At 34.2% G+C, this 13,808-nt stretch overlaps 2 protein-coding genes across 2 annotated transcripts; both read left to right on the top strand.

The window, feature by feature from the left end:
- Nucleotides 1-31: 31 nt before the first annotated feature.
- LOC103860477 (beta-galactosidase 13) lies at nucleotides 32-6,848 on the top strand. Its single transcript, XM_009138078.3, has 19 exons — nucleotides 32-207; nucleotides 561-2,821; nucleotides 2,898-2,993; nucleotides 3,080-3,192; nucleotides 3,288-3,354; nucleotides 3,446-3,538; nucleotides 3,623-3,766; nucleotides 3,845-3,939; nucleotides 4,026-4,131; nucleotides 4,205-4,289; nucleotides 4,397-4,515; nucleotides 4,628-4,795; nucleotides 4,896-5,071; nucleotides 5,177-5,283; nucleotides 5,356-5,465; nucleotides 5,563-5,673; nucleotides 5,739-5,843; nucleotides 5,963-6,457; nucleotides 6,543-6,848. Exons 2-19 carry the CDS (start codon nucleotides 2,606-2,608, stop codon nucleotides 6,675-6,677), a joined length of 2,541 nt encoding a protein of 846 aa, XP_009136326.1. The 5' UTR covers nucleotides 32-207; nucleotides 561-2,605; the 3' UTR covers nucleotides 6,678-6,848.
- A 1,469-nt stretch (nucleotides 6,849-8,317) lies between these two features.
- LOC103860476 (L-ascorbate peroxidase 3) lies at nucleotides 8,318-10,902 on the top strand. Its single transcript, XM_009138077.3, has 9 exons — nucleotides 8,318-8,579; nucleotides 8,658-8,782; nucleotides 9,142-9,191; nucleotides 9,599-9,664; nucleotides 9,746-9,794; nucleotides 9,992-10,074; nucleotides 10,183-10,262; nucleotides 10,355-10,460; nucleotides 10,556-10,902. Exons 1-9 carry the CDS (start codon nucleotides 8,467-8,469, stop codon nucleotides 10,748-10,750), a joined length of 867 nt encoding a protein of 288 aa, XP_009136325.1. The 5' UTR covers nucleotides 8,318-8,466; the 3' UTR covers nucleotides 10,751-10,902.
- Nucleotides 10,903-13,808: the final 2,906 nt, after the last annotated feature.

Genomic DNA, 13,808 nt, shown 5'->3' with positions numbered 1-13,808 from the left:
CTGGTTGTGATATTTTATAAAAGATATTCATCTACACTACACAAGAGAAGGAAGTAATTGATGGCTCATCTTTCTCTCTTTATTTTCTCAAACTTCTTTCTAAAAGCTGTTTGAATAAAGATAATCGGTGACCTTAGCCGCCGGTTACTCTCTTTCTCTTTGCTTTTTGTTGTACATGTCGGAGGCAACTTCGGTTCCACTTCGTCGGTAGTTTTTTTCGCTGGGCAACTTTTTTTGTTGTGTATCTTTAAACTAATCAGAGTTTTTTGTCGTATCTTCATTTTCTATCTCTGATTTGCTTGAACCACTTCTTCCCGTGCAAGTTTAATTTCTTTATTCCAGATCTTTGATTTGTTCTCTTGTGATCTTCGAATGCTAGATCTCCTACATTGAGAGTAGTCTTTTTCTTCTTGTTGAAATAAGTCAGGAAGTTTTTCCTTCTTGGTTGAGATTCGAAGTTAATGGATGAGGCTTATCGATTGGAAGCGGATTAAGTGAAGTTGGGGTTTTGTTATAAAAAAATCCTGACACATGATCTGTTTTCTTGATTGGTCCCATAGTTTAATGATCATTTTGAGCTCAAATTAGAAGAACTGGCGAGCATTGCATGTGGGTTTCAAGACGGGTACGACGACAGAGCTTCATGCGTCATTTCCAAATAGACGATCAGAGGGATGATCGGAAAGTTGAACGGAGCACCGGTGAACAGAACTGGATGGATGACTCGGGAAACTTCTCACCCCCAATGACCAGCCCTTTCCTTAGCACTTGTAACGTTTGTATTATAGTTATCTATGATTTGACATTTTTTTTGTCTTTTAACTGGGGTTCTTATCTTCGTCATTAATCCAAGTCTCTTAGCTGGAGTTTTTATTTTTGGCTAAGAGATGGTTCTTAGCTTTTCTTAGATTTTAACTAAGAAAAGTTAAGAACCGTCTCTTAAATAAAAGATATAAAAGCTGTCTCTTAGCCAAAAAATGTAATAAAAAAATAAAAAAACAAAAAATATCAAATCATGAATTAAGAACCCCGGCTAAGAGACCAGGGTTAATGATGCCCTTAAGTTTTGTATTGGGCTCTTAATGTTTGTATTGGTCTTTAGAATCCACTTGTACTATTAAGCTTTTATAAAAAGCAATTAAAAAAATGACTACACAAGAAAAGCCAAGACATTATTATAGACAAGTCCATTAACCCATATGTTTAGGGTTTCTTAGAGCATGATTATCAGTGATTTGGGTTTTGGGTTTCTTAATTTTTTTTTCTTTTTGTCTGATTAAAAAAATATAAATGAAAAAATGAACCAATCGCCGACCACCACGTGTCAGTGGGGCCGCGAATAATGTTTGGTGACTTCTGTCACCAGTTTTTGTGTGTTTTGTAGGTTCCCCCTCTAAAAAACTCCTAAACTCTCCCGATAAACATGGTCTTACCACCCATGTCGGTTTTGTTTTAGCAAAAAAGAACACTTATAAGATTCTACCAAACGAGATTTTGGTAAATTCTCTTTACTTGGAAAAGCCTTAGTTTAGCTTTTCTCTCTCGACTAAAAATGATCGCCACTTGATATCTTCTGGCTGCTCCACTTTACCATGTTGTCTTTGTGGCCTCCTTCTTTCATATTCAAGATTCTATTTTGTATCCGTTGCATTATCTTCACTTGCAAAATAGAGTGGAAGCCATGAGGTATTATCTCAGTCAAATCCAATACTGGTCGCTGGAACATACATAACTAGGGAAAACCAAATGGCCATGAAAATTGCAAGGACTGTTACCAGAGACCAGAGATCACAGCCCTCCTCAGCTCATCATGTTCCCCTCAATGAGTAGGCTGGTCAACAGGGGCGAAGCTAGACTTATATTTCATTGTGGGTGCAATAATAATGAAATTCCATTTTATCTAATCTCTAATTTTTACTTTACAAAAATAATCAAAAATGAAAATTCAGTGGGTGTCTACTACTTGGCTTTGCCCCTGCCGGTCAGTAAATGCTAGCACCTTGACCTTGAGAGTTAGTACAAAAGTCAGTCTATTGGTTGGTATTACCTCAATCCTTCTAGGTTTTATTTTATATGTTCTTTTCAGTTCGGGTTCTATATATATCTGCTCTTTTAAACTTTTATGTCATGTATACTGGTAATTTCGTTTTTGTTTATCTTCATCTTTTAAACTCAACAGTGTGAAAAAATATATATATGTATTCTCCCAAACAGTTCGGTGCAAAGAGTATTTATATTGATAGATCATGCATATGTGTATCATATACTTTTGACAAATGATTTGATTAGAGACTCCACCTCAGATAGTTTTATATAATGAAAACAACAATCAATGGTTCTCCATGAACAAAGTTTTAAGCATTTCCTCAGCATAAGCATTGGCTCACATTTTTTCTTCCTTTTTGATGGTGAGAGAAGTGTATGTGTGTATACCCGCCAAGTTAGGCTCTCCAAACAAAAAAACTTAAAATTAGAAAATTCAACGTAAAAAAGAAAACAAAATTAAAGGAGAAAATTAGGAAATAAAAAGAAGAGTTCTTTATAACAAACCTTATTTCATTGTCCCAAGAAAAAAAAAGAAAAAGAAGACAAAGAAGATAGTCAAATGAGAATACATTCTTCTAATCATCCATGGCTTTTACTAGCCATTCTCGTTGTTCTCCTCTGCTTCCCTGGAGCTCTCTCAAGCAAGGACGAGGAGAAGGCAACCTCGAAGAACACGAAGAAAGAAGTAACTTATGATGGAACGTCTTTGATCATCAATGGAAAAAGAGAATTGCTTTACTCTGGCTCCATACATTACCCTCGTAGCACTCCTGATGTAAATCATTCGTAAATCATTTCTTTAAACTTTTATTTTAATTTTGTACTTACCTGGCCAGAATGTTTTGTTTTAGATGTGGCCCAAGATTATTAAGAGAGCAAAACAAGGTGGTTTGAACACGATTCAAACATATGTTTTTTGGAATTTTCATGAGCTTGAACAGGGGAAGGTAATTTCTTAGAGAATATATCAGAAAAATTAATAAGAAAACTTATATCATTTTTTGAGGTTATTTGTTTATTTTTGTTGGGACAGTTCAATTTTTCGGGTAGAGCCGATTTGGTGAAGTTTATAAAACTGATTGAGAAGAATGGTATGTACGTAACCTTGAGGCTTGGACCATTCATTCAGGCTGAATGGACTCATGGGTAATTTCTTTGACTCTCTTCTTATTCATAATGGTTTTGGTGTTTTGAGTTGTTATGTGACATGTTTCATGGTTATGGTTGTGATTAAACATCAGGGGACTTCCTTACTGGCTTAGAGAAATTCCCGGGATCTTCTTCCGTACAGACAATAAACCATTCAAGGTATTTTTATTTATACATGTGCATGTATGATATGTTTATATGAGTGTGATAATAGAATCAAAAGGTTTACAATAATTTGATGAAACTGCAGGAACATACAGAGAGGTATGTTAGGGTGATACTTGATATGATGAAGGAGGAGAAGCTTTTTGCTCCACAAGGAGGACCCATCATATTAGGACAGGTATCATTGACCCCAAAAATATATTCTTAGTTATATATGAATTTGGAACTATTGAAAACTTTGTAAACTGAAAACTGGATGCAGATAGAGAATGAGTATAGTGCTGTTCAACGTGCATATAAAAACGATGGATCAAACTACATTAAGTGGGCATCTAAATTGGTACATTCTATGAATTTGGGGATCCCATGGGTTATGTGTAAGCAAAATGATGCTCCTGATCCTATGGTAAGTCATATTTCTATCACATTACTTGATAATTATAACAAGGTAATTTTAACATCAAGAACTTTAATATTTTAATAGATCAACGCCTGTAATGGAAGACATTGTGGTGATACATTCCCTGGTCCCAACAGAGAGCACAAGCCATCTTTATGGACAGAGAATTGGACTACTCAGTGAGTTCTTCACTTGAGCTCCTTAATTATCATCAACTAGAAACAAAAGACAATGAGGTCAAACTTGTCTTGTACATTGATTGTAGGTTCCGCGTTTATGGCGATCCTCCGGTGCAACGATCTGTAGAAGATATAGCCTTTTCTGTAGCCCGGTTCTTTTCCAAGAATGGAAGCCATGTTAACTACTACATGGTAGATAAGAATACTGTATAAACCCCCAATTATATGTTCGAAGAACGTTATCAAATTGTTTGTTTTCTTGTAGTATCATGGAGGTACTAACTTTGGAAGAACCTCTGCTCATTATGTAACCACTCGTTACTATGATGATGCACCTCTTGATGAATACGGTAAAATAAAATAAAAAACACAAGTAGCAGAATTTTTTTTTTTAATTAATAAAATCTAGTTGATGATTAATGTATTTTTCTCGTGTGCCTTTTTGTTACACACATAGGATTGGAAAAGGAGCCTAAGTACGGTCATCTAAAACATCTTCACAACGCACTTAACTTGTGCAAGAAGGCACTTCTCTGGGGCCAATCTCGAACTGAGAAGCCTGGCAAAGACACAGAGGTAACTGCATCTATATATATGCATCGATAAATCCAAACATTTGAAATCTTTCTAACAGAATAAATAGAAATGCTCAATTTCTTGATTTTGATATGTATTGTTGTAATTGCAGATAAGATACTACGAGCAGCCTGGAACTAAAGTTTGTGCAGCGTTTCTAGCTAACAATAACACAGAATCTGCAGAAATAATCAAATTCAGGGGCAAGGATTACGTTATACCGCCTCGTTCCATCAGTATTCTCCCTGACTGCAAAACTGTTGTGTATAGCACCGGAGAGGTGATGATGATATATCAAAAATCTTGTTACAAATCAAGTAATTACTAAGAGAAATAAAAGATTCTTTAATTACATTTTTTTTGGCTGCTATATGTTTCAGATTGTCTCTCATCACACTGCAAGGAACTTTATGAAGTCAAAGAAGGCAAATAAGAAGTTTGATTTCAAAGTGTTCACCGAGACCGTTCCACAGGAGCTTAAAGGTGATTCTTATGTCCCCGTTGAGCTCTATGGCTTGGCCAAAGACGAGTCTGATTACGGATGGTACACAACAAAGTAAGCGTACAAATGGATTTAATTATTTTATGTATCAAATTTTTAAAGAAGAAAACATCAAAAAGAAACATAAGAACTTTATCTGATTAATTTTCTATATTATAGCTTCAAGATAGATGATAGTGACCTTAAGAAGAAGGGAGGCAAGCCTACTGTGAGGGTTGCTAGTCTTGGCCACGCGTTGCATGCCTGGCTCAATGGAGAATACCTTGGTAATATTGATAAGTTACAATATTTAGATTTCATGATTAGAGAACTGGAATAATTAATGAATTTTTTTTCAGGAAACGGACATGGTAGCCATGATGAGAAGAGTTTCGTCTTTCAGAAGCCGATTGCACTAAAAGAAGGAGATAACCACCTCACCATGCTAGGGGTTTTAACAGGATTTCCAGTAAGAAAACATATATTTTCTTACAAAAAATTATGTAATAACAAAAACATTCAAGTTTACTGATGATATCATCTATGATTTTCTTGTGTGTCAACAGGACAGTGGGTCTTATCTGGAGCATAGATTCACAGGTCCACGTAGTGTTTCCATCTCAGGGTTGAGCTCTGGACCAATGGATCTTACTGAGAAAAGCAAATGGGGAAACAAGGTTTGTCATGAATCTTACTTTCTCAACCGTCTAGCCGATTTTGATCTGATTTTCCAAATCTGTAGGTGGGTATGGAAGGCGAAAAGCTCGATATTCACACCGAGAAAGGACTGAAGAAGGTTAAGTGGGAGAAATTCTCAGGAAAAGCACCAGGACTTACATGGTACCAGGTGGAATTACTAAAATCTTTTCAGAAAAAGATATATTTGATCATCATATCAGCCATCATATAATAGGAGATAATTTAAATGATCTAATTAATGAACAATATTTGAAATATATGATGCAGACATACTTTGATGCGCCAGAAAGCCTAAGCCCTGCAGCAATAAGGATGAATGGAATGGGAAAGGGTTTGATTTGGGTTAACGGAGAAGGTGTTGGTCGATATTGGATGTCGTTTTTATCTCCTTTAGGCAAGTCAACACAAATCGAGTATCATATCCCTAGGTCTTTCTTGAAGCCCAAGAAAAATCTTCTGGTTATATTCGAGGAAGAACCAAATGTGAATCCAGAGCTTATCGATTTTGTCATCGTCAATAGAGACACCGTGTGTTCTTACATTGGAGAAGACTACACTCCTAGTGTCCGACACTGGGCTAGGAAGAATGACAATGTCCAGGCCATCACTGATGATGTGCAGCTCACGGCTAATCTCAAATGTTCCGGCACTAAGAAGATCTCCGCGGTGGAATTTGCTAGCTTTGGAAACCCTACTGGGAGTTGCGGAAACTTCACCCGTGGATCTTGCCATGCTCCTGTCACTAAACAAGTCGTCGAGAAGGTAAGAAATTTGAACTGGCGATAGTTTTGTAAATAATGTTTCTTGCTACAAAAGTAACGGGGACTGGTTTTCTTTGTTGCTGCAGTATTGTTTGGGTAAAGCAGAATGTGTGATTCCGGTTAACAAGAGCACCTTCCAGGAAGATAAAAAGGATTCATGTCCCAAAGTTGTGAAGACGCTTGCTGTGCAAGTCAAGTGTGGCCGTCCAAAGAAGAACTAAGTATATATATCTATACTTGCTTCGCTGAACTGTTTTGTATTTCATGTTGTGTAGATACAAAAGCTATGCATTGTTTTGTTGTTCCATTTTTGAATTTATTAAGTAAAACGTATATTATAAGATGTAACGAATTTTGAAATTATTCCTTATAAACTATAACTAAATTTGGTAGAGTGTAGCGAAGAAGACTGATTGTTAAATGAAATGGACTTCTTGCTATTGAAAAAAAAAGTTTAAAACAAATTTGTTATGCTTTTAAAAACCGATGTCGAAAACTGACACCGGCCGTTTACGCGGTGAAGACAGGGGCGTCCCTTGGCACAGCCAACTGAAGCATTGGCCTAGGGCCCCCATTTTTTAAGACCTCCATTTTTAAAAGTTTTATTATAATTTTTATAAATAATTTTGGATTTTACTGTTTTGTAAAGTAAAAAAAATATACCAATGTCAAAATGAATTAAATTCAGTCCATTACTAATATGTCAGTGAAAAAACAAAATAATATTAATATGGAAACATTAAAAATAAAATGAATCCACAATTAGATAGGCCCCCAATTTACTTTTTGTTTATGGCCTCCATAACTCTAGGGACGCCCCTGGGTGAAGATCGGTGGTTGGTTGGGAACTGTTTTAGATATATTGTAGAGTAGAAAGGAAAAAAATAATAAATCTTACATAATACCCTAAGAATGCGTTTTTAAGTGTATTGAATCGTGATATGATTTTTATTGAGTTTCTACATGATTGTAGATGAATCTGAGAATATAGTGTGATTTTTGTTAAACAACACTAGAATTTCATTTAAAGACTAAAAATATGAAATTTGAGTTTTTATTTTTATAATTAAGAAACTCTTTTCAAACATTTTAGAAATATTTTTTTTATTTTTGACCAATTCTAAAACATTTAAATCATTTTAATATCTCTAGTTTAAATTATGTTCAATAACACTAGATTATTCAGTAATACTGAAGTCTTTTTTTATAAATCCATATTTGAATAACAGTAAATTTATCATTTTAATATAAAACACCTCGGATTCGTAGTTGAATTCACCCCCTAAATGTCTAACACCAATCTTATAATTTACAATTTTTCGGTTTTAGGAAATTAGTATTTTGACAAACGTAAACCAAAATTTTTTAGACTTCAATTGGTGATCATAATTTAGAGAAAAATAATGATAAATTTTTCATTCATCAACTTTTATGCCATTTATGTTGAATATTTTGTTAGATTATATTCATGAGTTCCACTCTATTTCTTTCATTTCCTTATAAATGAAAAAAATTAAGAAGAAAAAAAATCTCTCTAGTTTTTATGAAGAATGGAATGAACACAAATTCATCTAGATATGCTTTTTCATTTTCTCGACTGAATATTTTTTCATTGTATTATTCACTTTTCCATTGAATTTAACGGTTACCCATCAAAGCCATAGATGGATTATAAAGAAAGAAATGTTTCTTAATACAAAACATGCTTGCCGTTTTATAACTATGTATTAACTCTCATGCCGTTTAGATGCTAGAAAAACAACATGCAGATAATAATACTCTTATTAGGCGAAATCCACTAGAGGTTAGATACTGCAGAGAACAGAAGATCACTGACACCGATCCATCTATTCTTTTAAGCCCATTTCCCCATTGGGTGGTTTTATCTCTTTGGCTCAAACTTCAACGTTAACTAAAAAACAATATTTGATTACATTATCTTCCTTTGAACCATATATTGTTTCTTATATATCTTCATCTCTCTCTCTCTCAAAAGACTCAAGGCTAACAATGGCGGCACTCATCGTTGACGCCGAGTACCTTAAGGAAATCGACAAGGCTCGCCGTGAACTCCGTGCTCTCATCGCCAAGAAGAACTGCGCTCCGATCATGCTCCGTTTGGCGTAAGTTTCTGTTTCTGTCGTTTGAATTTTTTTTGTGTACTGCATGTGCGATTTCGGTCTTGTCTGGTTTGTGAAAAGGTGGCATGATGCTGGAACCTATGATGCTGAATCCAAGACCGGTGGACCTAATGGCTCCATTAGGAACGAAGCAGAGTACAGTCATGGTGCCAACAGCGGTTTGAAGATAGCGCTTGATCTCTGTGGTGAGGTTTTATTTTACCTTCTCTATGTATGGAATAACGTTTCGATTTTGAGGTTCATTGATTGATTGTGTGTTTGATATGGGTTATGATATCTTTATAGGTTATACACATACTTTGAGATGGTTGGCTATGTTTCACCTGGATTTACTTGTACCTGTGATGAGATAGTTCTATTAGTATTGATTATGAGAAATCACAGGTTTAAGTTGTCAGAGTGTGTCTTCTATGCTCATCAATTTAGGAAACCTTTACCTTGTACTCATGTGGGGTGTATTTTTGTTGTCTTATGACTTGAATAATTTTTTTAAATATTGTTACTGCTTATATTGAATTTTAATGTTGATTATTTGATATTTCAGAGGACGTGAAAACGAAGCATCCCAAGATCAGTTATGCGGACCTGTACCAGGTAACTAAAACGAATGTTGCTTGAACGTCAATGATGATATGATCATTACAATTAAGACTCTGAAGTAAAATCAGTATCCCTTTTTGGTCAGTAAAGGTTACAAGACTTTTTATTAGTTGCCTTTATAACCTGATCAAGTGTGTTAGTTTGTTAGATATATTTGTTTCAGTTGTCGTGCAGTCCTTTGGGTATAGAAACAGGGAAACTGAGAATTACTTGTACTGAAATTATTTCGGCTTATTTTGTCTTTTTGTGTGTTTCTGGCTTTTACAATTGTAACCATAAAGTGAATGCTCAGAACAAAAAGTACACAACCAGCAAAAGTACACAACCAGGGCCAATATTATCTTATAGAAAACATGTTTTGCTCATTCATTTTCCCATGAATTTGATTATGCCAATTTCAGCTTGCTGGTGTGGTAGCAGTTGAAGTGACTGGTGGACCTGACATCAGTTTTGTTCCTGGCAGAAAAGTAATATTTTCTCAGCAATTAATAACATCTTACTGTCAAAAAGCAATATAACAACATTAGCTTTATGTTTCTTTCTTATAGGATTCAAATGCATGCACGGACGAAGGACGACTTCCTGATGCTAATCAAGGTAGGATGAAAGTTATATGCTAATAATCACAAGCTTTGTGTTTGTGTAGTAAATAAGTAAAATGGTGGATGAACGCATGGAATATCTGGAGTGTCATGGTTTTACCCCAATATACAATATACTTTATCTGTTGGAATTGTATTATTTCCTGAATGAGGATTTAAATATGAAGTTATGTCTTGTTAATTTGCATGTAGGTTCCAAACATCTGAAAGATGTCTTCCACCGGATGGGACTGTCTGACAAAGATATTGTGGCACTGTCAGGGGCACATACTCTGGTAAATTCTTTGTTGCACAATTCATATTAGTCATTTGGTATTAAATATAATCAATAATTTGTGTATAAAGTTTACAAAGTTTACAAAAAATAAGATTCCGGTGATTAGGGAATGGCTCATCCAGAGAGATCAGGTTTTGACGGACAATGGACTCAAGATCCTCTCAAGTTTGATAACTCATACTTTGTGTAAGATTCTTTAAATTCCTGTGACATTTGGGAACAACAACTAGTAATTATGGTTAGTGGTTTGTTTAAACCATGATCATTGTTGGTACCAGGGAATTGCTAAAAGAAGATGAATCAGATGGCTTGCTGAAACTTTCAACGGACAAGTCTTTGTTGGAAGTTCCGGAGTTCCGTCAATATGTTGAGCTTTACGCAAAGGTATGTAATATCTTCATTATTGTGCCATCTTGATTTTTTTTTTTTTTTGGTTAGCCATTTTGTTTGTTGAAGTTTGTAACTCTTTTTCCCAACAGGACGAAGATGCATTCTTCAGAGACTATGCAGAGTCACACAAGAAACTTTCAGAACTTGGATTCACACCAACGTCTACAGTCACTATGGCGATAACAGACTGCACCGCACTGGCACATACTGCAGTCGGAGTCGCGGTGGCTGCTGCTGTTGTGGCCTTTAGCTACTTCTATGAAATTCGCAGAAAGATGAAGTAGATGAAATAGAAAGAACGCATTCCCCTTCTCTTCTCTCTAGTTTGTAAGCATGCATTTATAAAAGATAATATGTACTGATAGATTCTTATATTTCTGCAATAAGATCACACATTGATCAGTTTATGTCTTTATGATCGAGGTGTTCCATTCAAGTTTTGGTTCAGGTTTTCTATTTTAGGAAATTTTTTTTTTTTGACAGCTTTTTTTTTTTTTGACAGCTATTTTAGGAAATAAAATCGTTAAAATCTACTTAGGATTAGTACTCTCCACAAAAGCTTAGGATTTGTAACAAAAGGTTTCAGATCCTAACCGGATATATCTAATTTTTAATAGAGCTAAGATTTGGAATCAAGGTGTTCATTGTTCACCTTGTTTCAGAAAAGCATAATTTAATATGAACAACTTTGGATGTGTTTATTCAGATATTAATTTTGGTGTTTTAGTTTTAACATTAACTAAAATGTACTTTAAATTATGTTGTTAAACTTTGTTGAATCAGATGTCAGTCATGTGTCTAAATTTTTCTAAGTCAACTTCCACACGCTAAAAATTATCAATAGGTACCTACAATGTTTAAAGTATATTCTAAAATCCAAAAATATATCTGAAACTCGAAAAACTTCAGAATAACCAAAATCCAAAAAATACCCGCAAATCTAAAATATACCCAAAAATTCAAAACAAAAAATATACCCAAAAACCCAGTAAAACTAAAATATCAAAACAAAAACCAAAATATCAATATAAGCCCAAATTAAATACACTGAAAACTGAAGAAAACTAAAAAAAAAAATACGTAATATCAAAACCATACTGTAAGTCTGTAATAACTAAAAATTTAAAAAATAATATAATGTTTAGACTATAGGAGTACCCGATCGATTCTCGGATAAAAACTGAAACCAAAATAATATCAAAGGTTTAAAAGTGCAAAACCTAATACGGTAGAATATCTATAACTGGACTTTGTGTGAATTGTTTTTTTTTTGTTTTATTGGTTCCACTTCGGGTTATGAGGTTCAAGTAAAATGCACAGAGCGTTCCCCAACCAAAACAACCCAAAAAATGACTCGAATCAGGTTTGGTTATGGATGTTTTACCCTATTGGATTCTCCATGCTTAGACCCTTGGATATGGGTTAGGTTCTGATTCCTACTTGAGTATAGATCAGTTACCCGAATAACTCAAAAAGTTGTATGTATTGATTTGTTAGGTATCATGTTATATTATGAGTATTTTAGTATCTCGAATTTTCATATATATCTTGATTTGTAGAATATACTTTTAGGTTTTAGGTATGTTAGTTTTTTCAAGGTTTTGGATATATTATGAATTATATATAATTATTAATATTTTTTTGTCGATGCATGGCAGATAAATCATAAGAAACTGTATATTTAACTCAGCCGAAACTGTATGCATGATATCTGACTCAATAAATTGACCAACTTATTTCGGTATATGTTGATTTTGGCTCAAATTTGATAGTTCATCTAGTTTATTTGATTTGAATTTTAGCTTTTGTTGAAATTTGTATAGTATCAAAGTTACAGTATTAAAAGGTATGATGCAAATTTTCTAGTTGAAATAAGCTGTTTTCCTATTTTGAGTTTTCGCTTATATTTTCAAACAGTGTGTTTTTACAATTGTAAATTTTATATATATATTTTACGATTTTTTAGATATATTTTTAGATATATTTTTAGATCTTCACATAGTTTTTGATGAATATTTATATTTGACAGCTTATTCAGAAAAATTAAATATATGATAACGGACTCAACATATAACTTTTTGTTTAACCAAGTGGTTTTGGTCTAATGGTAAAGAAATTTCAGCTGAAACTTTCATCATGGGTTCGATTTCTCTTGGCCATCCACATATGTATTAAGTGGCAAGAAAATCTAGATTTTTATTAATCTCTTGGTGATTAGTCATTGGACCTAGAAAACCTCTGGAATCGCACCAAAGTTATAAAAAAAAGACTCAACATATAACATTTTAGATATCCAAATTGACTAATACTATCATATTAGTTGATGTTGATTTTGACTTAAATTTGATAGTTAAAATAGTTTATTTGAGATTAATTTTTGTTTATGTTAAATTTAGCATGGTATCGTGAGATACGAAAATGTACTAAGAAAATTGGTTTAGATTGAATTAGGCTAAGAGCAGGATTATCCCAGGTTCTTAAGGGGGTTTTTAGAAAAATTCAGTGATTTAATTAAATCAAAAGTAATTATAGAGTGAGTAACTGATCCTTAATAAGGCATTTTGGGGACCGATTTAGAGGGGGTTTTATAAACCACGTGTCACCTTATGAAAAAGTTTCAAATTTTGTTTTTTTTTTTAATTTCTTTTCTTTGTTGTTTTCTTCTCTCTCCCTCGTGCTCTCCGTCTTTTGTCGGCGTCGTCTCCGTTTCTCTCCTCTTCTCCGCTGGACGACGAAGGGAGATTGTTAATCATAAGCTTCAAGAGAACCCTCTGTTTCGCGAGACCTCTCTCCCCCAACTGTATCCACTTCTACTCGGTGTTGTAGCCTCTGGGTACTTTCCCTTCAAGAGAACCCTCTGTTTACTTTTCCAGAGGATCTACTAAACTCTTGGAAACTTTGTCAAGGTTTGTTCTTTCTTCCTTTTAGTTAGAGTGATGCGCTTTTGGTCGTTGTCTGGGAATGTTAAAGTTTGAACCTTTGAATGATTAATTAGTACCTTTGGTAGCCTTATGTTTGTCATTTACAACTTGAAAGCTTCAGACTTTATCAGTTTTTAACTATTTGAATCATTCAATTGTAACTATTTGTCTGATCTGTATGATGCATGTAAAGATTAGTTTTTTTTTTCTTTAGAAAAGTCTTGGCTCTTTTCAAATTGTGTTTAGTGATTTTGGTTCTTCTGTGATGTTACTGTTAAAGGCACTTGTTAAGGAGATTGTGAGTTCGAGAAGGAATTGTGTGTTCGAGAAGGACGGTGAAGAATTTATATGAAATCAAGGCTCAGATGAATTCCATATCAATGCACCTTGGGGACTCTTATGGTATATAAAAGCTTTGAGT

The sequence above is a fragment of the Brassica rapa genome, chromosome A03, assembly GCF_000309985.2.
Source record: "Brassica rapa cultivar Chiifu-401-42 chromosome A03, CAAS_Brap_v3.01, whole genome shotgun sequence".
NCBI classification, from domain to species: Eukaryota; Viridiplantae; Streptophyta; class Magnoliopsida; order Brassicales; family Brassicaceae; genus Brassica; species Brassica rapa.
This window is presented reverse-complemented; position numbering and strand designations above follow the sequence as displayed.